Source organism: Oncorhynchus mykiss, chromosome 22 (assembly GCF_013265735.2).
Source record: "Oncorhynchus mykiss isolate Arlee chromosome 22, USDA_OmykA_1.1, whole genome shotgun sequence".
NCBI classification, from domain to species: domain Eukaryota; kingdom Metazoa; phylum Chordata; class Actinopteri; order Salmoniformes; family Salmonidae; genus Oncorhynchus; species Oncorhynchus mykiss.
In genome coordinates, this window is record NC_048586.1 from 15164306 (window position 1) to 15190403 (window position 26098).

At 42.0% G+C, this 26098-nt stretch overlaps 1 protein-coding gene across 2 annotated transcripts; it reads right to left on the reverse strand.

Annotated features, from left to right (window-relative positions):
• Positions 1 to 1597: 1597 nt before the first annotated feature.
• Positions 1598 to 22847, reverse strand: LOC110501463 (glutamate decarboxylase 1). 2 transcript variants are annotated; one of them, XM_021579049.2, is made up of 17 exons: positions 21964 to 22847; positions 20734 to 20814; positions 18997 to 19059; positions 16724 to 16864; positions 15735 to 15977; positions 15484 to 15574; positions 12854 to 12966; positions 8651 to 8766; positions 8278 to 8357; positions 8138 to 8192; positions 7531 to 7647; positions 7302 to 7366; positions 7115 to 7193; positions 4949 to 5098; positions 4669 to 4776; positions 2961 to 3050; positions 1598 to 2622 (listed from the first exon to the last, which is right to left on the reverse strand). In XM_021579049.2, exons 2-17 carry the CDS (start codon positions 20807 to 20809, stop codon positions 2449 to 2451), a joined length of 1761 nt encoding a protein of 586 aa, XP_021434724.1. In that variant the 5' UTR covers positions 20810 to 20814; positions 21964 to 22847; the 3' UTR covers positions 1598 to 2448. The 2 variants fall into 2 exon arrangements, with proteins under 2 accessions (XP_021434724.1, XP_021434725.1); XM_021579050.2 differs by lacking the exon at positions 18997 to 19059.
• Positions 22848 to 26098: the final 3251 nt, after the last annotated feature.

Below are 26098 nucleotides of genomic sequence, written 5' to 3' on the forward strand. Positions count from 1 at the left end.
ACAGTGGGGCAAAAAAGTATTTAGTCAGCCAGCAATTGTGCAAGTTCTCCCACTTAAAAAGATGAGGCCTGTAATTTATCATAGGTACACTTCGACTATGACAGACAAAATGAGAAGAAAAAAAATCCAGAAAATCACATTGTAGGATTTTTATTAATTTTTAGCAAATTATGGTGGAAAATAAGTATTTGGTCACCTACAAACAAGCAAGATTTCTGTCTCTCACAGACCTGTAACAACTGCTTTAAGAGGCTCCTCTGTCCTCCACTCGTATCAGTATAATAGACACCTGTCCACAACCTCAAACAGTCACACTCCAAACTCCACTATGGCCAAGACCAAAGAGCTGTCAAAGGACACCAGAAACAAAATTGTAGACCTGCACCAGGCTGGGAAGACTGAATCTGCAATAGGTAAGCAGCTTGGTTTGAAGAAATCAACTGTGGGAGCAATTATTAGGAAATGGAAGACCACTAATAATCTCCCTCGATCTGTGGCTCCACGCAAGATCTCACCCCGTGGGGTCAAAATGATCACAAGAACAGTGAGCAAAAATCCCAGAACCACACGGGGGGACCTAGTGAATGACCTGCAGAGAGCTGGGACCAAAGTAACAAAGCCTTCCATCAGGAACACACTACGCCGCCAGGGACTCAAATCCTGCAGTGCCAGAAGTGTCCCCCTGCTTAAGCCAGTACATGTCCAGGCCCATCTGAAGTTTGCTAGAGAGCATTTGGATGATCCAGAAGAAGATTGGGAGAATGTCATATGGTCAGATGAAACCAAAATATAACTTTTTGGTAAAAACTCAACTCGTCGTGTTTGGAGGACAAAGAATGCTGAGTTGCATCCAAAGAACACCATACCTACTGTGAAGCATGGGGGTGGAAACATCATGCTTTGGGGCTATTTTTCTGCTAAGGGACCAGGACGACTGATCCGTGTAAAGGAAAGAATGAATGGGGCCATGTATCGTGAGATTTTGAGTGAAAACCTCCTTCCATCAGCAAGGGCATTGAAGATGAAACGTGGCTGGGTCTTTCAGCATGACAATGATCCCAAACACACTGCCCGGGCAATGAAGGAGTGGCTTCGTAAGAAGCATTTCAAGGTCGTGGAGTGGCCTAGCCAGTCTCCAGATCTCAACCCCATAGAAAATCTTTGGAGGGAGTTGAAAGTCTGTGTTGCCCATCAACAGCCCCAAAACATCACTGCTCTAGAGGAGATCTGCATGGAAGAATGGGCCAAAATACCAGCAACAGTGTGTGAAAACCTTGTGAAGACTTACAGAAAACATTTGACCTCTGTCATTGCCAACAAAGGGTATATATCAAAGTATTGAGATAAACTTTTGTTATTGACCAAATACTTATTTTCCACCATTATTTGCAAATAAATTCATTTAAAAAATCCTACAATGTGATTTTCTGGATTTTGTTTTCTCATTTTGTCTGTCATAGTTAAAGTGTACCTATGATGAAAATTACAGGCCTCTCTCATCTTTTTAAGTGGGAGAACTTGCACAATTGGTGGCTGACTAAATACTTTTTTGCCCCACTGTATATATTTGTCAGTATACCCTTCTTTGGTTCACAAATAAACTAAAATACCTTTAATCTCATTATTCAAAACATTCGGGTAATATACAGTACTGTTTCAAAATACAAGTAAGGACACATTACAAATGGAAATCGGTAACTATTTCACACACATACTGTCTGGATATAAATAGTGATTTGTCTATTAAATTATGTATATTTAGTGTTTTTATAATAATTGGAACGTGTGTTACTGAAAAACTAGGACATATATATTTTCCACAAAAGCAATGTAACCATACTATACACAATCTCCCCAAAATGCATTATCTCAAACGCAGCAACAGAATACAGTACCTGTTACAATGACTGTGTTATATTCCCTCTTCTTAATATGGAAGGGGAAGAGCAGCCAGGATATAATGTAGTGTTTCATATAGTGCATCTGGCCTAATAATTACATGGACAACACACAGCACCAATAGTCAGTACATTATAATATACTGTATATATCTAGGTATACTGTATATATACAGTAACTTACAATACTGTGCACATCCATGCCATGAGGTCCTTTGCATTGTGCTCTGTCTCTTACTGAAAAAGATCTCTCAAGGTCACTCAGGATTTGAATATGTATTCTCTTATGTAGGCTCTACTGTACAACAGTTATTGTTAGATTTAACTATGGCATAGTCACTGCTAAAAGACAGAACAGACAGGAAACACATGAGATCACAGCTTACCTAAAAAGGTCCTACAAGCAGCTGAAGTTTCAAAGTCCTACATGATTGGTCAAGAGACAACAGGAATATGAAGCTTGCTGTAGTTCAGGGTCTTTTTCGAGCTGGACATGACAAAGCTGAGACCGAAAGGTCAAAGGGCAACATCCTCCTACTGAGCGTGGCCCTTACAAGTCATGCCCCAGTCTCTCAATCTCATCGGTCAAGAAGTCGATATCTGACCTGGTGGCGGCAGGATTGGAGATGACCATGCGGAAGAAGTTGACCTTGTCTCCCTGAGGCTGGTAGCCCACCATGGTAGTTCCAGACTCCATCATCAACGCCTTGATCTTGGGGGCCACCTGGTTTAGAGACAAGGACAATTCAGAGAACTATACAGTAGGTCAGTGTGTAACAGTATAACTTTAAACCGTCCCCTCGCCCGGGCGCGAACCAGGGACCTTCTGCACACATCAACAGTCACCCTCGAAGCATCGTTACCCATCGCTCCACAAAAGCCGCTGCCCTTGCAGAGCAAGGGGAACTACTACTTCAAGGTCTCAGGGCAAGTGACGTCACCGATTGAAACGCTATTTAGCGCACACTGCTAACTAAGCTAGCCGTTTCACATCCGTTACAAGTGCTGTCTCATGTGAACACAAAATATAGTCTTTATAGACCAAAGCTGACGTGTCCTTACCTTATGCAACCTGTCCCGCCTCTCTTGACCATCGGGCATGTCACGAATGCCTGGCGGAAGGTACCAGAAGCAGACATTCGTGTGCTGGGGCTGTGGAAAGAAATCGGAGACAACATTGTTTGTCAGTGTCTTTACTCAATGCATGGTCTGAAGAAGTACCAACCTCAGTAAGAGGCCAAATAAAGAGCTGAGGCTATGTACGATGTCGTATCTTAATTTGATTAGTCTGTTGTCGCAGAAATTCAAATTAGCCTTGTAATTTACATAAATTCACTGAGTACCAGACAGAATAAATGTCCTACTACTCCGACATCAACAACAGCCATTTTATATATCTTTTTTATTTATTTTATTTTTACCCCTTTTTCATGGTGTCCAATTGTTGTGGTAGCTAGCTATCTTGTGGTAGCTATCTTGTCTCATCGCTACAACTCCCGTACGGGCTCGGGAGAGACGAAGGTTGAAAGTCATGCGTCCTCTGATACACAACCCAACCTAGCCGCACTGCTTCTTTAACACAGCGCGCATCCAACCCGGAAGCCAGTCGCACCAATGTGTCGGAGGAAACACTGTGCACCTGGCAACCTTGGTTAGCGCGCACTGCGCCCAGCCCGCCACAGGAGACGCTGGTGCGCGATGGATGAGACAAGGACATCCCTACCGACCAAGCCCTCCCTAACCCGGACGACGCTAGGCCAATTGTGCGTCGCCCCATGGACCTCCCGGTCGCGGCCGGTTACGACAGAGCCTGGGCGCGAACCCAGAGTCTCTGATGGCACAGCTGGCGCTGCAGTACAGCGCCCTTAACCACTGCGCCACTCGGGAGGCCTATATATCTTAATAACACAAGATCGGGGGCCTCCCGAGTGGCACAGAGGTTTAAGGCACTGCATCGCAGTGCTTGAGGCGTCACTATAGACCCAGGTTCGATCCCAGGCTGTTTCGCAGTCACCCATGACTGGGAGACCCATTAGGCAGAGCACAATTGGCCCAGCGTCGTCCGGGTTAGGGGAGGGTTTGGCCGGCCGGGATGTCCATGTCCCATTGCGGTCTAGCGACTCCTTGTGTTGGGCCGGGTGCATGCACGCTGACTTCGTTCGCCAATGTTTCTTCCGACACATTGGTGCGGCTGGCTTCCGGGTTAAGCGAGCAGTGTGTCAAGAAGCAGTGCGGCTTGGCAGGGTTGTGTTTCGGAAGATGCATAACTCTCGACCTTCGCCTCTCTCTCTCGAGTCCGAATGGGAGTTGCAGCGATGGGACAAGACTGTAACTACCAAATGGATATCATGAAATTGTGAAGGAAAAGGGGTAAAAAGTACCCAAGAACTTATAATAAAATGACACAACATCAATATTGGTCTACATAACGACGTAGCCTATCAAAACTCATTTCCTGCAAGAAATGATCACTTTTCTGAGAATAACCTGCTGCAGGATTATTTTACTTCCGCGACAAAGCCAGTCAAATTTAAGATCCCACATCTATAAATTCATAAATCCACAAGGAGTTCAACTGAGGATTCTGCCTGCCACCTCAGGCAGACCTGCCTCACTACATTGTGTTGCTCAGAACCCTTTTGGGCACCTCAGTTATTAATGACTTCTGACTCATCAGATAGTTCCGATATCTCTGATGCTTAGGGTAATCCATTGGAAGATATTACTATCTTTGGAAACAGAGTAGAAAACGCAGTGCGATCAATCTCACCTCTCCCTCGAACACCATCTGATAGCCCTCACGGTCCCTGATTTTAGTATAGAGATAATGCGAGAGGTCCAAGCACTTGTCGATGTGGTGTTCAAACCCTATTGTTCCCTGTTGGAGCGGAAATATACACAGATAGAGAATGAATATCAAACATTTGTCTTTTTTTTGTTTGTTACCTGGTACAAGATCAGCATCCAAAGATCAATCCCTTTCACATGCTTAACATAATATAGACAGATTTAGTATTAGAACAAAAGCTTGGGGAGATACGTGCACATACCTTTGCTTTCCACATGAGCCAGAATTTGAAGATATCTACGTGTCGTCCACACTGGATGGCCTTATCCCCCGTGTCGTACGATACATCGTACTGTTTGTCAGGTTGGAAGAGGTAGCCAGCACACATTGAGTTGCAGCCTGATAAAACTCCCTGTAAAGATCAATGGTGTGGTTAAAGGCGAGAGGCAGATACGTAGAGTTCAATGGTGCCTTCAAACGGGGCTGTATTCATATGTTATAGTATGCCAGATCTCTGACTTGTGACCTAACTTGAGTATTTCACGGCATACACTAGTAGGGCGCATGCCCCGCCCACCTAAGGATCTGTCTTTTTCAGACATCTATTTCCTGTGTTTGAGGGTTGAAAAATCCACTTGGTCACTTAAATCTGGCTTTACTCCTGTGACTCTTTCATACTCTTGCTTGTGCCTGTCGTTTTTTCCCCGTTAATGTTACGGCCGCCAAAATGTTTGTAATGACCTGTCAAACACTGGCTGAAATGGGCTCAATGGAATACAGTGCCTTCAGAAAGTATTCTGACCCCTTGACTTTTTCCATATTTTGTTACTTTACAGCCTTATTCTAAAATGGATTAAATGAAATAAATCCTCTGCAATCTACACACAATACCCCATAATGGCAAAGCGAAAACAGGTTTTTAGAAGCGTTTGTACAATATTTACATAAGTATTCAGACCCTTTGCTATGAGACTCGAAGTTGAGCTCAGGTACATCCTGTTTCCTAAAGCTGAACAGAGCAAAGTACAGAGATCCTTGATGAAAACCTGCTCCAGAGCGCTCAGGACCTCAGACTGGGGTGAAGGTTCACCTTCCAACAGGACAATGACCCGAATCACACAGCCAAGACCACGCAGGAGTCGCTTTTGGACAAGTCTCTAAATGTCCTTGAGTGGCCCAACCAGAACCCTGACTTGAACCCGACGAACATCTCTGGAGAGACCTGAAAATAGCTCTGCAGCAACGCTCCCCATCCAACCTGACAGAGCTTGAGAGGATCTGCAGAGAAGAATTGGAGAAACTCCCCAAATACAGATGTGCCAAGCTTGTAGCATCATATCCAAGAAGACTCTAGGATTTAATTGCTGCCAAAGGTGCTTCAACAAAGTACTGAGTAAAGTAATATTTGTATTTTTGTATTTTTATGAATTAGCAAAAATGTCTACAAACCTGTTTTTGCTTGGTCATTATGGGGTATTATGTGTAGATTGACGAGAGAAAAAAAACGATTGAATCAATTTTAGAATTAGTCTGTAACTTAACAAATTGTGGAAAAAGTCAAGGGGTCTGAATACTTTCCGAAGGCACTGTACATCGGCTTCCCTTGGAATCTGTAAGAACACTGAAGCTTCATCGGGGATTTAACACACCATCGACACTTACATCACTAGAAAGAGAAGAAAGCTAACTTTATTTTGATGGGTGTTCATTTTTTGTGGAATTGAGAAAAGTAATCATTTAATAATACAGTTTAATAGAAATGAGATGCGCTGAAATGAAAGCAACTTCCAAAAATGAGCACCCGGATTATAGTGATATTATGTCTGATCTCGCAAACAATGTGATGTATAGATAGGTGTAATCTAGAGCCAAGCCTGTAGATGTTTTATCAGAGGGTAACCTGCTATTAAAACACGGAATTGTGCAAGAGACCGTGACAACAGTAGTTAATGAGGCCGTCTAGACAGTGTAGGTGAGTGGCGGTATAGGGTAGACAGAGCAAGTGTTTGGTGGTTTCAGCCCTGTTCCACCCCTTCATGTTAATGTATTCATATATGCAAAAACACCTGCTGTGTTTATGCAAATGAGGCACATAACATTTTCTTTATTTTAAAACAAAATAAAAAAATAACTGATGCAATAACAAAATGTATGTATGCGTGCATTCTAAGAAGAAAAAAAATAAATTTCACAATAAATTGAATAGCTTGAATTCCCACCAAAATCCCTGAACTCCAGCCATTATTTGCCTGTGCTAGTAAAATGTTTTATGTGCTATAATTCAGTTAATGTCTGATGGATTATAGATATTCAAAAAGGTTGACGTATCTTCATCCATTGTCCAATTGTTGCATTTACTACCATTTCGATGACCGTTGCTAATCATACACCATAAGTGAAAACGCAGTCAGTCGGTAATTGCTCGTACCCTCTCTCTGACCAGAATGGCAGAGCACTGCAGTGGCACACCCATCATCTTGTGAGGGTTCCAGGTGACTGAGTTGGCCCTGTAAACACGGAACACAGGCTGTAAGACAGGCCACAGTCACCAATGTGTGTGTGTGTGTGTGTGTGTGTGTGTGTGACCATTGTCGGTTGTCAGGGCTGTAGCCTACCGCTCCACGCCACGCAGCTTGTGCCTGTGCTTCCTGGACATCAGTAGGCCTCCTCCCCATGCACCCTGAACAAAAACAACGGTTTGTTTTGAGGATAAGGAATAGACCTGAGAATGGCTGACGTGTTTAAACTAAACCTTAGCCCGCCATGAAAATGTACCGCAATCAACCCTGAAATGATCAATATCACAATAACCTTCCTGTACACATAGTAGGAAGATGCCCTTACGTCAACATGTAGCCACATGTTGTATTTCTCGCAGATGTCGGCAATCTCATGGATGGGGTCGAACGCTCCATACACTGTGGAACCAGCTGTAGCATTCACGAACATTGGGACACAACCCTGCAAGCATAACCCATCAGAATGAATATGGGTTCTTACATGATTGCAGTGAATTGAAATGCTTGCATTCTTCAGTTTCTGCCATCTTTGACTGAAAATATATTGGTTAGAGCAGAATTCACAGACATTTGACTATTTCTCTTGGCAAGCCCTTGTCACAGCAGAACTGCACGCCCATTGTAGAGAGCCTGCTATCACCTCCCTCCACTAACGGAATTCGCTTCAGGAGACTGTACTTTGGAACTAGCAGCCGTGGGTAAGATAATATTTGAGGAGGCATAAGCACTAACCCTAAAATGAAAGTAGACACGTTTTTAGTTTTGTAAACAAATAACGACCGGACTATTCCGTTAACGACTGGGATTCATATAAGGCAGCTGTTCTCGTAAGAATTCCGTTTCAGTGCAGAAACAAACAGAAGTGAAATAACGTCTTCAGTTGAGAACGAATTCACAATTTGATGTTGATCGTCTGACAGTTTGAAACTCACCCGCGCCTTGGCGTCGATGACCTTGGCTTCCAAATCAGCAGGAATGACTCTCCCTCTAGAGAGGCAAACAGACAGTCAAAAGGCAGGTTTTCATTGGGTTGTTTCACACAGTGCCGTGTATTGGACATGCATCCACCAACCTCTCATCTGTGCTCAACAGGATCAGGTTTTCTGTTCCAAAGCCCAAAGCAGCACTGGCTTTCTTTATAGAGTAGTGACTCTGTCAAAACACATGACCATGGCATTAGACTACTAGCCTATCAGCTGAGGGCAGAGATACAGTCAGCTGTACCGTCCAATTGTTTTAACCTGTTTCAATGAGGGCCATTTTGTAGCTTTGAATCTGTGTGAACTCTTCATACAGAATAGACCGGGTCAATCGAGGAGTGACACAATCAGAAACAGTAAGACTTTGTTTTGGTCACATAATACTGTTTCTGAGACTGGAGATATATTGTGATGTGAAAATGCATGTTATAATCAGATGTTGCGAGGAGACTGAATGAGGCTTACGTGCTCCGAGGTGAAGAGCACCAATCTGGGGGCAGCAGTCATGCCTTTGGTCTTGACTTCAGGGAAGAACTTGTAGCGGGCGGTCATCACACTGTACATATTGGAAATCGCTCCACCTGCACAGACACGCAATCTTTCACTAAACTGCATTCTATTATCTGAAGTTTTGGAATACTCATCTGTAACCGTGGGTTTATTCCCATCTCAGATTCTCAAGGCATGGATGAATTGACAGCAGTAGATCAACATATCCCCCGTGCATCCCGCAAAGGCGGAGGTGTTGCTAACATTTACGATAGCAAATTTCAATTTACACAAAAAAAAATGACGTTTTCGTCTTTTGAGCTTCTAGTCATGAAATCTATGCAGCCTACTCAATCACTTTTTATAGCTACTGTTTACAGGCCTCCTGGGCCATATACAGCGTTCCTCACTGAGTTCCCTGAATTCCTATCGGACCTTGTAGTCATAGCGGATAATATTCTAATCTTTGGTGACTTTAATATTCACATGGAAAAGTCCACAGACCCACTCCAAAAGGCTTTCGGAGCCATCATCGACTCAGTGGGTTTTGTCCAACATGTCTCTGGACCCACTCACTGTCACAGTCATACGCTGGACCTAGTTTTGTCCCATGGAATAAATGTTGTGGATCTTAATGTTTTTCCTCATAATCCTGGACTATCGGACCACCATTTTATTACGTTTGCAATTGCAACAAATAATCTGCTCAGACCCCAACCAAGGATCATCAAAAGTCGTGCTATAAATTCACAGACAACACAAAGATTCCTTGATGTCCTTCCAGACTCCTTCTGCCTACCCAAGGACGCCAGAGGACAAAAATCAGTTAACCACCTAACTGAGGAACTCAATTTAACCTTGCGCAATACCCTAGATGCAGTTGCACCCCTAAAAACTAAAAACATTTCTCATAAGAAACTAGCTCCCTGGTACACAGAAAATACCCGAGCTCTGAAGCAAGCTTCCAGAAAATTGGAACGGAAATGGCGCCACACCAAACTGGAAGTCTTCCGACTAGCTTGGAAAGACAGTACTGTGCAGTACCGAAGAGCCCTTACTGCTGCTCGATCATCCTATTTTTCTAACTTAATTGAGGAAAATAAGAACAATCCGAAATTCCTTTTTGATACTGTCGCAAAGCTAACTAAAAAGCAGCATTCCCCAAGAGAGGATGACTTTCACTTTAGCAGTGATAAATTCATGAACTTCTTTGAGGAAAAGATTATGATTATTAGAAAGCAAATTACGGACTCTTCCTTAAATCTGCGTATTCCTTCAAAGCTCAGTTGTCCTGAGTCTGCACAACTCTGCCAGGACCTAGGATCAAGAGAGACACTCAAGTGTTTTAGTACTATATCTCTTGACACAATGATGAAAATAATCATGGCCTCTAAACCTTCAAGCTGCATACTGGACCCTATTCCAACTAAACTACTGAAAGAGCTGCTTCCTGTGCTTGGCCCTACTATGTTGAACATAATAAACGGCTCTCTATCCACCGGATGTGTACCAAACTCATTAAAAGTGGCAGTAATAAAGCCTCTCTTGAAAAAGCCAAACCTTGACCCAGAAAATATAAAAAACTATCGGCCTATATCGAATCTTCCATTCCTCTCAAAAATTTTAGAAAAGGCTGTTGCGCAACAACTCACTGCCTTCCTGAAGACAAACAATGTATACGAAATGCTTCAGTCTGGTTTTAGACCCCATCATAGCACTGAGACGGCACTTGTGAAGGTGGTAAATGACATTTTAATGGCATCGGACCGAGGCTCTGCATCTGTCCTCGTGCTCCTAGACCTTAGTGCTGCTTTTGATACCATCGATCACCACATTCTTTTGGAGAGATTGGAAACCCAAATTGGTCTACACGGACAAGTTCTGGCCTGGTTTAGATCTTATCTGTCGGAAAGATATCAGTTTGTCTCTGTGAATGGTCTGTCCTCTGACAAATCAACTGTAAATTTCGGTGTTCCTCAAGGTTCCGTTTTAGGACCACTTTTGTTTTCACTATATATTTTACCTCTTGGGGATGTTATTCGAAAACATAATGTTAACTTTCACTGCTATGCAGATGACACACAGCTGTACATTTCAATTAAACATGGTGAAGCCCCAAAATTGCCCTTGCTAGAAGAATGTGTTTCAGACATAAGGAAGTGGATGGCTGCAAACTTTCTACTTTTAAACTCGGACAAAACAGAGATGCTTGTTCTAGGTCCCAAGAAACAAAGAGATCTTCTGTTGAATCTGACAATTAATCTTAATGGTTGTACAGTCGTCTCAAATAAAACTGTGAAGGACCTCGGCGTTACTCTGGACCCTGATCTCTCTTTTGAAGAACATATCAAGACCATTTCAAGGACAGCTTTTTTCCATCTACGAAACATTGCAAAAATCAGGAACTTTCTGTCCAAAAATGATGCAGAAAAATTAATCCATGCTTTTGTCACTTCCAGGTTAGACTACTGCAATGCTCTACTTTCCGGCTACCCGGATAAAGCACTAAATAAACTTCAGTTAGTGCTAAATACGGCTGCTAGAATCCTGACTAGAACCAAAAAATTTGATCATATTACTCCAGTGCTAGCCTCTCTACACTGGCTTCCTGTCAAAGCAAGGGCTGATTTCAAGGTTTTACTGCTAACCTACAAAGCATTACATGGGCTTGCTCCTATCTATCTCTCTGATTTGGTCCTGCCGTACATACCTACACGTACGCTACGGTCACAAGACGCAGGCCTCCTAATTGTCCCTAGAATTTTTAAGCAAACAGCTGGAGGCAGGGCTTTCTCCTATAGAGCTCCATTTTTATGGAACGGTCTGCCTACCCATGTCAGAGACGCAAACTCGGTCTCAACCTTTAAGTCTCTACTGAAGACTCATCTCTTCAGTGGGTCATATGATTGAGTGTAGTCTGGCCCAGGAGTGGGAGGGTGAACGGAAAGGCTCTGGAGCAACGAACCACCCTTGCTGTCTCTGCCTGGCCGGTTCCCCTCTTTCCACTGGGATTCTCTGCCTCTAACCCTATTACAGGGGCTGAGTCACTGGCTTTACTGGGGCTCTCTCATGCCGTCCCTGGAGGAGGTGCGTCACCTGAGTGGGTTGAGTCACTGATGTGGTCATCCTGTCTGGGTTGGCGCCCCCCCCCCCCCCCCCCCTTAAGTTGTGCCGTGGCGGAGGTCTTTGTGGGCTATACTCAGCCTTGTCTCAGGATGGTAAGTTGGTGGTTGAAGATATCCCTCTAGTGGTGTGGGGGCTGTGCTTTGGCAAAGTGGGTGGGGTTATATCCTTCCTGTTTGGCCCTGTCCGGGGGTGTCCTCGGAGTGGGCCACAGTGTCTCCTGACCCCTCCTGTCTCAGCCTCCAGTATTTATGCTGCAGTAGTTTATGTGTCGGGGGGCTAGGGTCAGTTTGTTATATCTGGAGTACTTCTCCTGTCCTATTCGGTGTCCTGTGTGAATCTAAGTGTGCGTTCTCTAATTCTCTCCTTCTCTCTTTCTCTCTCTCGGAGGACCTGAGCCCTAGGACCATGCCCCAGGACTACCTGACATGATGACTCCTTGCTGTCCCCAGTCCACCTGGCTGTGCTGCTGCTCCAGTTTCAACTGTTCTGCCTTATTATTATTCGACCATGCTGATCATTTATGAACATTTGAACATCTTGGCCATGTTCTGTTATAATCTCCACCCGGCACAGCCAGAAGAGGACTGGCCATCCCACATATGCTCTCTCTAATTCTCTCTTTCTTTCTCTCTCTCGGAGGACCTGAGCCCTAGGACCATGCCCCAGGAATACCTGACATGATGACTCCTTGCTGTCCCCAGTCCACCTGACTGTGCTGCTGCTCCAGTTTCAACTATTCTGCCTTATTATTATTCGACCATGCTGGTCATTTATGAACATTTGAACATCTTGACCATGTTTTGTTATAATCTCCACCCGGCACAGCCAGAAGAGGACTGGCCACCCCACATAGCCTGGTTCCTCTCTAGGTTTCTTCCTAGGTTTTGGCCTTTCTAGGGAGTTTTTCCTAGCCACCGTGCTTCTTCACCTGCATTGCTTGCTGTTTGGGGTTTTAGGCTGGGTTTCTGTACAGCACTTTGAGATATCAGCTGATGTACGAAGGGCTATATAAATAAATTTGAATTTGAATTTGAATTTGAACATAGTCTTCACCTGGTGAGAATATCCCATCGCCTTCTCCGTCAGGCCAGCCAATGATCTCCCTCATCTTCTTCAGCGTCAGCTGTTCCATGAGCACAAAGACTGGAGCGATCTCATAGGTGAACCTGAAACAGAGCACCGGTCTCCAGTTACCCACTACCAATAGAAATCCATCCTATGATTGGTCTTGAACTCTCCTATTGCCATTTGTTTCTCATATCTACCTGGTCTATATTGACATGAGCAGAATCAATGAAGGCAGGTGGAAAAATCCCAAGATAATGAATCACCATAGAGATAACAGCCAATAATTGTAGCTCATTTTTTCATTTTTACATAATTGGTTTTTAGTTTGTTGTGTTCTTGAATTGTCATTACATATGTTTCTCATGGTGTATATTGAGCAGTGGCACTTTGAAGCCAGAGAACGCATGGAACGCGCATACTACTTTTAACGCAGCCACGGTTCAATGATAGCTCTGTCACATTGTGTTAGGGATACCATTTGTTGCAGTGGAATGAGAAAGAACACGAATGTCACATCGGCGGAAGTCCAATAAGAATATGCCACTAAGAGGGAGCTCTTGCCTCTGAGTTAGCAAGAAGAAGAGGCTAGAAATGGGATGTAGCACAATAAGAATGCCGTTATCTTCGTGTCTGAGGGTTGTCTAGAGGCCAGCTTCCACTGAGCTTGTTTTGAATGTGATTTTACTACATACAGTATATTACACTCGAGGCCCATCCCTCTGAGAGGAATGATGGAAGAACGGTCGTTTCACCTTTTACAATAGAAATGATAGGATTACAGGCATGGTTATACAACGCAATCACAATTGCAAAAATAAATGATTGTTTCCATATCATTAGAACATGTTACAGAAGTCCCTCCAGGGTAGTGCGATATCAATGTCGAATTAAATGGATGCCCGACCACAGTAGCTCATCCATCTTCACTCTGTACTGACCAATGCTCTCCTAATTACACTGCCTGTCTATTCATGCAATGAAAGTCAATGCATTAGAGGGACAATACAATGTATCGCACTGTGCCATACACACAGCACACATGTTTTACTTCTCTTGCTGGCACATCCAGGGACAACATTTTAAAAAAGAAAAAAAAGTTAAGAGTTATGTCCCAAATTAATTTTCGCTCGCTCACCCATGTAGACTAATCCCGATGACAGCCCTGTGACATGATTGTCAACCAATTAGTGTCAATCAATAAGTGTCATTAATGATGATGTGGTAATTAGCTAACGCAAATAACAAATATGTATGCAGTCAGAGCCCTCGGATTCAATTTGTCTACGGTAGCGTTGCCATGCAGCACACGGGCTAACACACTCACCAGAACACTCTTCAGCGTCACGTCAATGAGCTTGACAAACTAAAGACTCTTCAAAACGGGGGGGGGGGGGGGGGGGGGGGTCCTTTGGAGATGACAATAAATAGAAAGCTAAATCAGGAGAGGGTTGCAACCTTTTATTAAGCCAGGGGCCAGGGAAAACAAATGAATGCTTGACATGAAGAGCCTCAGCCTTGGTGGTGAGCTTGTATTTCTGTGCTGTTTTTAAATAGGAATGACAACACCATGACCACCCAGAAGACTCTGGCTCTTAACCACGCAGAAATGCTGTGTTTCATCAGTGCTTAGGCGACGACACTTTTCGTATAGTGTTTTAAAAAAAAAAAATGTATGATGGTTTTTACAATGCCCTGGCGGGTTTTTAGGCTGACATCATAGACAAGATCACCATGTTACAGCAGGCGATACACTTGGGCCAGTTGCCTTAAATGACTCGGCAGCCTCAGCTGATAATCTGTGTGTACCAGTCAACAATAGCCAATGGTCAATGAAGCATCAACTTGTATCTTGGACAAGTCCCTGGACACCTGGTGAATCAGAATGCTGTCTCATCCAGATTGCCAATTCCCACTGAAAAAGCAATATCACCATGTCTGTTGCTCACACTTCTGCAGCAGATCTCAAGGGAGAATCTCATTCTGACGAGGTACCGTTATCTCTGATCCAAAGAGTGCTACATAAAACAACCGCCCCATGTAACATTCAATCGCTAATCAATATGCAATTAGATTTCCCTGCCGGGCTGTGTTATCTGACTACAACGATAATGCAGCAAACAACAGATGACTAATTCCCGTCTCTCCTCTTCATGCTTGCCATGTCACATTTGACTCTCTTAAGTGGCGGCTTGGAGAGCATGCTCAGGATCCTTCGTTTAGAAGCTCATCAAGGGGCCCCAATTATGTCACTTCTACTAACCTTCATCTTGGAGCCAGAATCTTCCAAGGCCATTTGAAAAATGGTAGGAAATGTCATTTTTCTTCCGTGCCAGACTTACATTCACCCACAGGAAATCCACTCACTGCTAAATTAGATCTATCAACCCCTTATCACAATCCCAGCCTAAACCGAGAGCTATGTTGTCACTCTAACTAAGATCATTGGTCTAGGCAAAATTGTTCACATGACATTTTGCACAAAATCAAGAGGACTTTAATAACCGATATACTGTACATATATTTACAATATTTGAGGATCCTGTGACTTTTGATAATAAACACATTTAAAATGTATCATAAATGAACAATAACTGTGGGAAATAAAGACCACTCACATGTTAGTGTTTGCAGTGGAGGTGAGCCATTCTCCTGCCAACCCAATGATGTCTAAACCAGTGGATAGCTGGTTGAAAAACCTGGGGTGACCTAGGAGGAAGACAACAGCATTTGTCGTTAATACGTTTCTCATGAAAGTTTCATCGTTTAACTATGGGATCATCTGTAATCATTAAACCACATTGTAGACAAATGGGAGATATAGATTACGCTGAGGGTTAGCTCTGCTTCATGCCTCCTCTGTCCTCACCTGTTCTCACTCCATATTTCAGGGTATCCCTGCAGTCCACCAGGATCTGCTCCAGAGACTCAGGCTGGTCGGACAGCTCCAGGTTGAAGCCCTCCATGCCCTCCAGCAGCTGGTGGGGGTGGTGGAAGTCCAGGACCTTGGTGGATCTGTCGAAGGTCTTCCGGACGTAGTTTGTGAGAATATCCACCACCTCCAACAAGAACTGCATGGTTGGCTCCTCTCCATTTTTGGCTGGTAATAAATCTAGTGTGAAAAATTGAAGCATGTCGATATTTTCGTTTTTTCTCGTTTTCGAAAAAATAAATCAATCCCTTTTGTTGGCATCCTTCATCACTTAAGTGTGTCTGAAGAGGTCACTTTCACAATCTTCTGTAGAATTTGTCATGAGTTCATTCTACTTCCCAACTCCTAGAAAACGATGTATTTTAGTTTCTTCTCCAAAGCGGGAATAAATTGTATCAATTAGAAAGTCATTTTTTTTTAGCAACAAATGAATGACTATTTTTGCTATTTCTCCAGTGAGTGTCCCTGAGTGACCTAGGCTATTGTTCAGCCACTTACAAATTGATCTAGAAGGTTATTACGGTCAAACAAATGGTGAATGTTCATTTTAATTAGACATAGCTATCAATTCAATTTAAATTACCAACAGCCTAATGATTTCAGTTTTTTTTAAATAATTTTTCTCAATGTGTTTTAAAAACTTCCCCTAAACTGTGATATGTGTATTGTCCTTAAAGTCGTGAAATATCAATACACCGAAAGAAATAACTGAGATTTAGACAGATGATAAACATTTGGTAAATCAGTATTTTCAAATCAGCCTAATCTTCGCATCAGTAAGATAATTAACGTTTTCAAGTTTACTCAAGTTCCATTTATTGTAAAACAACTGCACAAAACGAACATGATCAAGATCCCTACACAATGCTTATCATTTTGATTGATAGGCCTATATTTCCCATAATGGACATAACTCGGCCAATTACCTCTAGCAAACAGATTGGAAAAGTCCGTCTCCGTGCGTCTGAAACGGGAATCCCTGTCGCTGTTATCAAGCAGGTCCTTAGACGATCTTTCCTTGAAGGAACTAATTTTCTCCTCGAGGTTATTGTTCTTCTGCAAAAATCCTAAATTGTTGCAAGGGGCAGAGCATTCAAATGAGGGATTACTATCATCACTCCCAATCCCAAACATTTTGATGACACCCTTTTTACACAAAACACATGCCTAAACTACTCTCACTGGTTGAACTGACAATGCTGTGGTGTAGGCTAGTTGAGGTAGCCTAATTCCCATCCTGTCCATGGAAGCCCATTTATGGGAGGAACAGTCAGTGGGAGGTTGAGCCCCGTGACATCAGCACAAAAATCCAGCCAAGCAAAAACAAATATCCGTAATTTAGTGTATGTACATTCGTATGAAGTCCCTCCGAGAGATTCCACTTCAGTAAGCAGGGAAGAGCACACAATGAACCGATGTCATGCAAGCCTGAAGACAGATCTAATAGTTGGACTGGGATGTGATGATATATGGGACATTTTATAGCCTATCTGCTCATAGGCCCGTGGAGAACACCACATTAACTCACATCTTATTTAGCCTTACCAATTTAGCCTTCCCAATTTAGCCCTACCATTTTTTCTAGATGGGCTCTTCTAAAAATAACACATTTTCCAAATCTCCTGCTGAGATTATTAATCATTAAAAAAATCCTGCAATGTGATCTTATTTGACTATAAAGAGCGCAATATTTCAGATAATATATCTAGCTCTATAAGATGTGAAACCCAATTATATGCCATAGCCCACACCCTTTGGAGTAATAAAAGCATTTCAAAAGATCAAAGTTGGTTTTATTTCATTTTAAATCATTTTATTTCGTTTATGTCATGTAATAATGTTTTTTTATGATTTCACTTTTTTTTTTAAAGGAGATGTTAGACTATAGTCTGAACAAGCTTGCTTCTGTCTCACGTGAAGTCATATTTAACCAACATTTCACTTTGTCAAGCAAAATGGAAAGTTTGATGTTTTTGGACCAATAATATCAATGCACTTAAAAAACAGAGATGAAAGTGCCAATAGGCCTATAACCGGATAGTGAATCAGATAAAACCAAAACGTAACATCGCATTAAAACATCAAACTTGAAATGTATTTGCATTAGGCCCATACTCTCGGGCATTGATTGGCCCTGATGGAACAATAACTGACCCAACGCTTGGCCATATCAGATAGGGCTAAGGCATTTGGCTTCCACTTAATCGGTTCGTATTGGGGAGCAGAAGACTGACTGACAGCGCTATCTCCGTTAAACAGAACCTTGACGAATTACGATTTCAGGCGCGTCTCGTTCATCTTTTCTCTTCAGATGAGCTCTCATGATAAGGACCGATACCAACCATTCCACCAAATAGGCTATACCTTTAATGAATGACCCCCGCTCAGTTATAAAAATATAGGCTACCGAGATAATATATTAAGACAAAGACATGGCCAAGCAAAAATAAAGACAGTATGGTAGGCTACGTACTAGTTGATTAGGCCTACTACAATTAATGTAGTAAAATCCACTGTACATGTTCATTCGAAATGAACCCCCAAAATTGAAGGGGGTTGAATAACCTACAGTTAGTTAGTTGGCTAATTGTGTATTCCAAGGTCATTACACATCGGCAAAGGGAGGACTATATTTCTCAAGTACGCCATGGGATGGCGCAAGAGTACGATTTTTATTAGGGCCTACGAATTCAAAGATGTAATAGCTGGGTAAGAAAACAGACACTCATATTGAAAACATATGCAAGACTAAAGACAGCTCATCTTCCATTTTTAGACGCCAACGTAGACCTTTATATTTATTTATGGACCTATGCCTGTGGTCTCTGCAGTTTTTCAAACTGCTTTTCATATTCATAAAAAAATAGGTTTGTCACTATAAATTCCGTGGTAATAAATCATCATGGACATAATCATCCTTTCATCATGAAAACCCACTCATGCGACAAGAGAAAACAGAAAGGGGAAGAAAAGCCCGTAACCACAGCCACCCAGTCGGCAGTCTTTGTGTTCCAGACCAACATAGCCCATATTCCTCAGATTTGAGAATGGTCTGCTTGCTCCGCGTTGAACACCACATAAAATATTCTACATAGACCTACATATGCAAACTAGGATCTTTTTTCTCTCGAGAAAAACATGGGAACAATATAGCCTAAACATGAACATTAAATACATGACATGAAAATAGCAAACTTACCACATATCTTCATTCCCAATTTTCTAGTGCATCCATGAGCAACTCCACACCAAGCGTCATAGCCTAAAATAGTTTAGGGAAACTATTGAGAGGGCCCTTACATTAGGCCTCAAAGGCATTATTTCTGCTAAGATAATTACGAACTCAAAGCGATGGATGGGGAAATGTTGATGAAACAGCAGTCTAGGTCTAGGAATTGAAGAATTTTGTGAGAGGCCAGTGAAAGGGACAAGGGGCAGACAGCTCCACACCGACTCACAGAATTCTGGACCAGAATCTACGCCAAGGTTTCACTCATGAAAGAAAATACAAAGGCAACAGAAAGATCTGAAATAAGACGTGTATATTGCCAAATAGCCTAACTGGGCCAATTATGAGCGGAATAGGCTTGAGATCCACGTACGTGATTCGGGTTTTCGCGTAAATCATGCATCGATGTCAATAAAGACAGACAAAAAGCAAGATCCACATGTCTACATGTAATACTGGCATGACACCAGTTTAATGGTTTTCGCAAATCCAGCATTGACTAAATCCCTTGAGAAAAACGGAGGGGCAGTTTTTCTAAATGAAAACATCTGATCTGACTTCATGTTAAATTGCGTAGCTTAATCTGGGGTGTTGTCAATATCAAATCAGAGCTTTATCATTGTGTGTAAGCCTAAGGAAAAACTTTGCAACAAAATTGGAATGTGCTTGGATGACTAATTGGGATGTCGGCTATATATTATGTGTTTTTCATCAATAGCTCTTGGATAATGAAGAGTATTGAGGTAGAGCCTGCTTACATCTCTACATTATGGGCTACATCCCCCCTCAGCTGATGGGAGATTACAATATGGAGCTTGAACACACGCTATTAGGGCCAATTTAAGCCCAGTTTATACCTGGTGCTAACATGAGTCCTTTGTGCTGACTTGTATACATTCTGATTGTGCCCACATTTCCAGAAATGTGTCTACACATGGTATTAAAATGTGTCCGTTATCTGCCCACTGTGTCTACATTGTAACGATATTTCCTGGTCCCTTCCTTTATGCAAATTATGCAAAATAATGATTTAAATGGTTTCTATGTCCAGATCTGTCTACACTTGTAAGATATTCAGACACAATGCGTGCATGACTACCATCGGAGGTGGGCAGGATTATCTGATCACGATCAGATCCCAATGTGTCTTCATTGTCTACACCTGTATTAAAATGTTGGCACAACAATCAGAATGGGAAAAGATCATGGCAAAGGAAGCAAGTTAGAAGCAGGTATAAACAGGGCTTTAGTGTGGCTACAATTAACCCTACTTTGAGCATAATTACCCCCTAAACATCACACACACTCACTTTTCAACCAGGGCGGAGGAAATCCACAGAACAAAATAGAACCTACTTCTTTCTGAAATGTAATAGTAATCTAATAAAAGCCTAATAAATAATAATAGGCAAATAACATAATAATAATAAAAGTAGGCTGTAATATTATTTTGAAAGATAAAGCTAAATTCTTTGGCGATTTTCGTCTTTATCAATACCGACAGTTCGTGTTTTTAGTTTTGACAGCAAGATTCGTCTATCAAGCATGAAGCCGGGAGGTCCGCTGCGCATGCAATGCTGCGGTGATTTGTTGGGTGGCATTTAGTATGGTAGTGTACAGTTATTTTCCTCCATGGAAATGATTAATGGCATTGCTCACAAAGTAAATAGCACAATTGAAATAGCGTTTTATTTGTGATGGACCTACTTGTGCCTGGTGGTCGTAAATTTGTCGAGTTGGGATCCGGTTCCCCGCCAGAGGAGGAAGGTGCAGACGCCGCCATCACTCCTAAAATACAGTACAAAAAGTCCTCACTCCAAAGCGCACTGTCAATTTCTGTGAAACCGCTCTTATTTTATCCAAGATGAAAAGTCACATGAACTGTAAGGAGATGAGAAAGAATAGCTGTCGGAGACATACAATATAGGCTATAGATAATGACATGCCTAAATATTTGAAATGTATCAATAGGATATTTTAACATCGATCCGTCATACAAACGCTGACAGAAATCCACAACTGCGAATAAGCAATGGTCAGGACACGACAAACATGTATCGTCTGGCAGCCAGGATAGAATTATTCTCAAACATCAATTAACAGGTTGGTTGAGGCTGCACGTAATTTTTTCCCTGAATCAATACAGATTTGAAAGTCAAAACCTATGGCAAAATAACTTGTCAGCTCTAAACACAGTGCATTTCATTAGGCTTTATCAAATCAACCATATCCATCGACAAAGATGCTAATGAATCCTCACCAATCGATTCCATTTCATAACCTGGACTATAGCCAATGTGGATAATGAAGCATCACAGCAAGTGTCGTTGATTTCAGAGAGGTTGATATTTATCTGCCTTTGATGAATAGGACTTGATGAAAAGTTTCAGCCTAAAAATAACTCAACATTGAATTAATTAGCCTTGATTAAAATTCATGATCAACTAAATGCCACAACAGCTCATCTGGTGATTTATCATATAGGCAAGTTAGGTGAACCGTCAAACCTCCGATAAATTAACTATTAATTTGATAAACAATGACCAAAAATAGTCTATGTCAACAGAATTGATTGACAAACAGGATAGTGACTCCTTAATTAAGAGGATGGTTTGTAAATAATGATAACCCTGATCCAGGTCAAAGTCAATTCAAGAAAAACCCATGCCCATACAATAATAAACCGTCCGTCACAGCTCGATTGTAGTTTAATATAGTTGAATACAGACACAACAGATTGAATTCAAACCATGAATAACTTTAGAATCAGCAAACAGACATACATTAACATGAAAAGCATGTATTGATCTCTGTATGTACTTTACAAAACCACCTGTTAGAGCATCTCAAACGTCAATTTCTCATAAAGCTTCAATGAACAAATAAGATTTAGCCTGCCCTTGTAAAATAATAAACCCCTGTTAAAAAGCAGCTTACCGTGCTGAGGATGGGTACAGGTGACCCAAGTAGAGTCCAAAAAAGAAACTATGCGAGGACGATCAAATAAAGTCCTTTGGCAACGCAACGTCTGGTGCGCTTTTGACACTAAGAAACACAGGGTTTTGAATATCTATTGTCAACAAAATCCCATCCACGGTGACCTTTTTGGCGAAGTACGTTTGATTTGCTGATATTTAGAGCGTGCAGTGCCTATTTATTCGTTACTACGCACGCACGAGTCACACCAATACCTCCTCTGGTGCTGCATATTTCCACCCAATATCGAACAGATCCGCTTTGTCTGCACATTTACACTGAATCGTGTCGCTTTCAGCTATAACGTGACTTTTGGGAAGTGCTTGATTGGCTTTGAAGCCATATACCTCGATTTGGAATCCTGGTCACGAACATGGACTTGGGAAGTTTGATCCTATGAGCAGAGCAACACATTACGCCCATAAGGGATGGAGGGGGAGGGGGGTGGGGTGTCGTTGCCTTGTTCTTGAGAAATCCGAATAGTAGGTAACCATAATCAAAATACCCATCTCCTTCTAGGTTATTGTTGATTTTCTTCTGTAACAGATCAGGGAGCCTAGCGGTTACGAGCGTTGGGCCAGTAACTGACAGGTCGCTGGTTCGAAATCCCGAGCCGACTAAGTGAAAAATCTGTTGATATGCCCTTGAGCAAGGAATTGAACCCTAATTGTCTCTCTGGATAAGAGCGTCTTCTAAATGACCGAAACGTTAGGATTATGACGTTTTGTTCAAATCTCAGTATGCAAGGGTTCATCTGTTCCTCTATAGCCCTCAAACTCAACTCTACTTAAAAGCCAGTTCCACTGCGTTTGCATTGTTCCTCTCTGGTCAGGGCCTGACTTAGACCTGGGACACCAGGTGTGTGCAATTAATTATCAGGTAGAAGAGAAAACCAGCAGGCTCCGGCCCTCGTAGGATAAGAGTTGAATACCCCTGCTCTATAGGCTACAAGCAATATGTTATCAATAATAACATTTACAGACAATTCATGGATTTTCAAGATGACTGCGCAATATTTAGCTTTCCTTTTTTAGTAGCAAAATGGAGAAATTCAAAGTCAGTGTGTAAGGGTTGTAATGAAATCCACAAGGTGGCAGTAAGGAATCATTAATGATTCCTCCCAGAACTCCACACAAGTGAAGTGTGCAATTCCGTAAATACTTCACGAAGCTAATAATAAACCGAGACTTTCATCGGATTTGCTACTTCATACCATACCAAGGCTACATGGGTTCAATTGAACAAGAATAGGCCCAGTGCCCAAGAATAAGATTCAAGGGAACAAGCTATTCATGGACGAGGCCAGCGTTTCCCAAACCCGGTCCTCGGAACCCCAAGGGGTGCACGTTTAATTATTTTGGCCCTAACACTACAAAGCAAAAAGATTGATCATTAGTTGATTATATGAATCAGTTGTGTAGTGCTAGGACAAAAACCAAAAACCAAAACGTGCGCCCCTTGGAGTCCCGAAGACCGAGTTTGGGAAACCCTGGACTAGGCTATAGACTACAGGTTTACTCTTTCAATCAATTAAAATACAGGCCCATGGTCATCATCCTAAATTACCCTCCATTTGAATATTAAGCACATTGAAGATCATATTTATCTAGCAAAGGCTAATATATTGCATACTCAATGAGCATTCCATTCTAAGCATTATTAAGATCTGAGATCAATAAATAAATAAAACAAAACCATTGAACGTCTGACCATTCAACATATCTGAGTGAGACTGTGTAACTAGCATGTAACATAGCTCTTACTTCAGCGCACGTGACCTCAGCGGACCTTGGTAGGGATGCTGACTGTCTGACATTTTCAGCACCCGGACAGCGCCAGCGCGTTCCAGTTGAGTGGACGCTGCCAGACCCGTTAATGACATTGGCCTGCTGTCAGTCAACAGTCAAACGGCTACGTTTGATTTCACAAACAAATGACATATACCTGTTTTCAGAGCAGTGAAGACATTCTTTTTCACTTCATTGGCAGGTTGAGTGTCTCTTATTCAGATTGTAATAGGCAACACAGGAGACTGCCAATGTGATCCTGAATAGCCTACATTGGGCTATCATGTTTGGGATGAATCTATTTTTATAGTTTTATTTTTTTTAATTACCACGTGGCAGCCGTTAAAAATCAGACGTCAGATCGTCATTGGCATCCATAGGAAAGTGAAGGATGAAAGTCCTCTTCATCGCGTTGCATAGAGTTGAGGAGCATCAGTCTCCAGGAGATGGCGCTTCATCATACCATTCAAACCAGACAAACCAGACAAACCGTGAAACACTTTGAAACTACATTATGGAGAGATTGCCCCCAGAATGCAGAGGGGAAACACTATTGTAAGTCATTTAAGGAGAATGCGAGACTTGAAAAACACATCCAGGGAGTACCGTTCATAAATGAGGTTCTGTTCTTGACAATGTCATTACTTTCAAAACGCTTGACTAATCAGAGAGGAGGCTCAATGTGGACAACAACAAATGTTATGTTCCATTTCAGTTAGAGTGCAGATGAAGAATTCAAGAGGTCGGATGTCATGTGTTGGAACACCTGAGACAATCTTAGTCATACAGTCATAAGACCACCACCGTGCACCTTTTCCATGGGTCGCTCATCTGAAGCAAAGCAAATAATAGGACTACCATTACCTGGATGAAAGACCAAATGGTCGCTACTAGAAGTGTTGGTGGAAGGCCTAGGGGGCACTCTTAGAACAGTGCCCTTTGCAAGGCATATGGCCACTTCCCTGTCAAGTGTGCTGTTTTTTGGTTGAGTTGAGACACACTGCCTCAGTATGGTCACGCAAGACCTCATAGTTAAATCTAGCAGGGATGTGTTAACCCCGCTCTGGCCAAGGCTAATGTGATGCTGTGCCTGTTTGTGATGAGAGGCAAGACACATTTACCCGAAAGGGCCACAATAAACACAATGGAATTGTTTTCCCTACCTGAACCTCATACCATCATGGCCATCTATCCCCTGGTTTATAATTAATATGATGCACTTTTTCCCTCTAGCGCAGTCACAGAGACTGTTGGATGTGTGGGTCTAGTGGGTTGAAACACATTGCACCATGCCACCTCTGCCCTCTTGAGTTCTTCACTATTTCAGGAATGTGGAAGTAGGATCCCTCCCTCCCACCCTCCCTTTCTTCTTCCTCTGAAGGAGCAGCTGTCAGAGGGTGTGTCACTGGTGTCCCAACAGTATTCTGAATCATCATTGCCACAGCAATCATTCATGTCTTCTCCCTGATAATGTGCATCCTTTGACAAGAGAAGGAGCCATAAACAACTTGGATGTATACTCCGATGTTGACATAATGGTACGTCCAAGCATTCACACAACTTTTCAAACCGGTGTCACAAAATGTGTTGTTTTGTGATACAACCATGATTCTCAAGGTTATATTTTATTCATAGGACTCTGAATGAGCAGGTATTTGTGAAGAACAAAACAACTGAATCCAGCTAGAGGATCACCCAACCGCCAGTTTGACAAAAAGGATATATACTTTTATCGATATATGTACCATGAAATTAATTAATATGTGCGACAATGTCACGTACTGACCAGTTTTCTATATTCACAACTTGTTTTTTCAGGAGATCTCTTTTCTCAAAATAGCATAAAATTCTCTTTGTCATAATTTTTTTTTTATTTCCTACTAGAATGTTAAAATCCAATTTAAGAATTTTGCACGGTTAAATACCCTGCACCCTTATTTTGTAAAAGCCAATTAAAATATGCAAAAACACAATCCTTTCATTTTAAAATGTAAATTACTCAAAAAAAGCTAGTTAAAAATCTGAGGAATTATGATCAAACAATGAAAAATACATCTTCATTTCTTTATTGAGTTCAAAGCAATTGGATAATGGAGTAAATATTGAAAGAAGATCCTTAGGGGACTAAATAAGGCATTATCATGACACCCATGTGTTAGAACAAAAAATACCACATGTCCATGATACTGAAGACATGGTCACTGACCTCTTGCAAAGTAAATGGACTGGTCTATAATTCACCGTCATACACTGAGTGCACAAAACATTAAGAACACCTTCCTAATATTGAGTAGCTTTCACCTGGATTC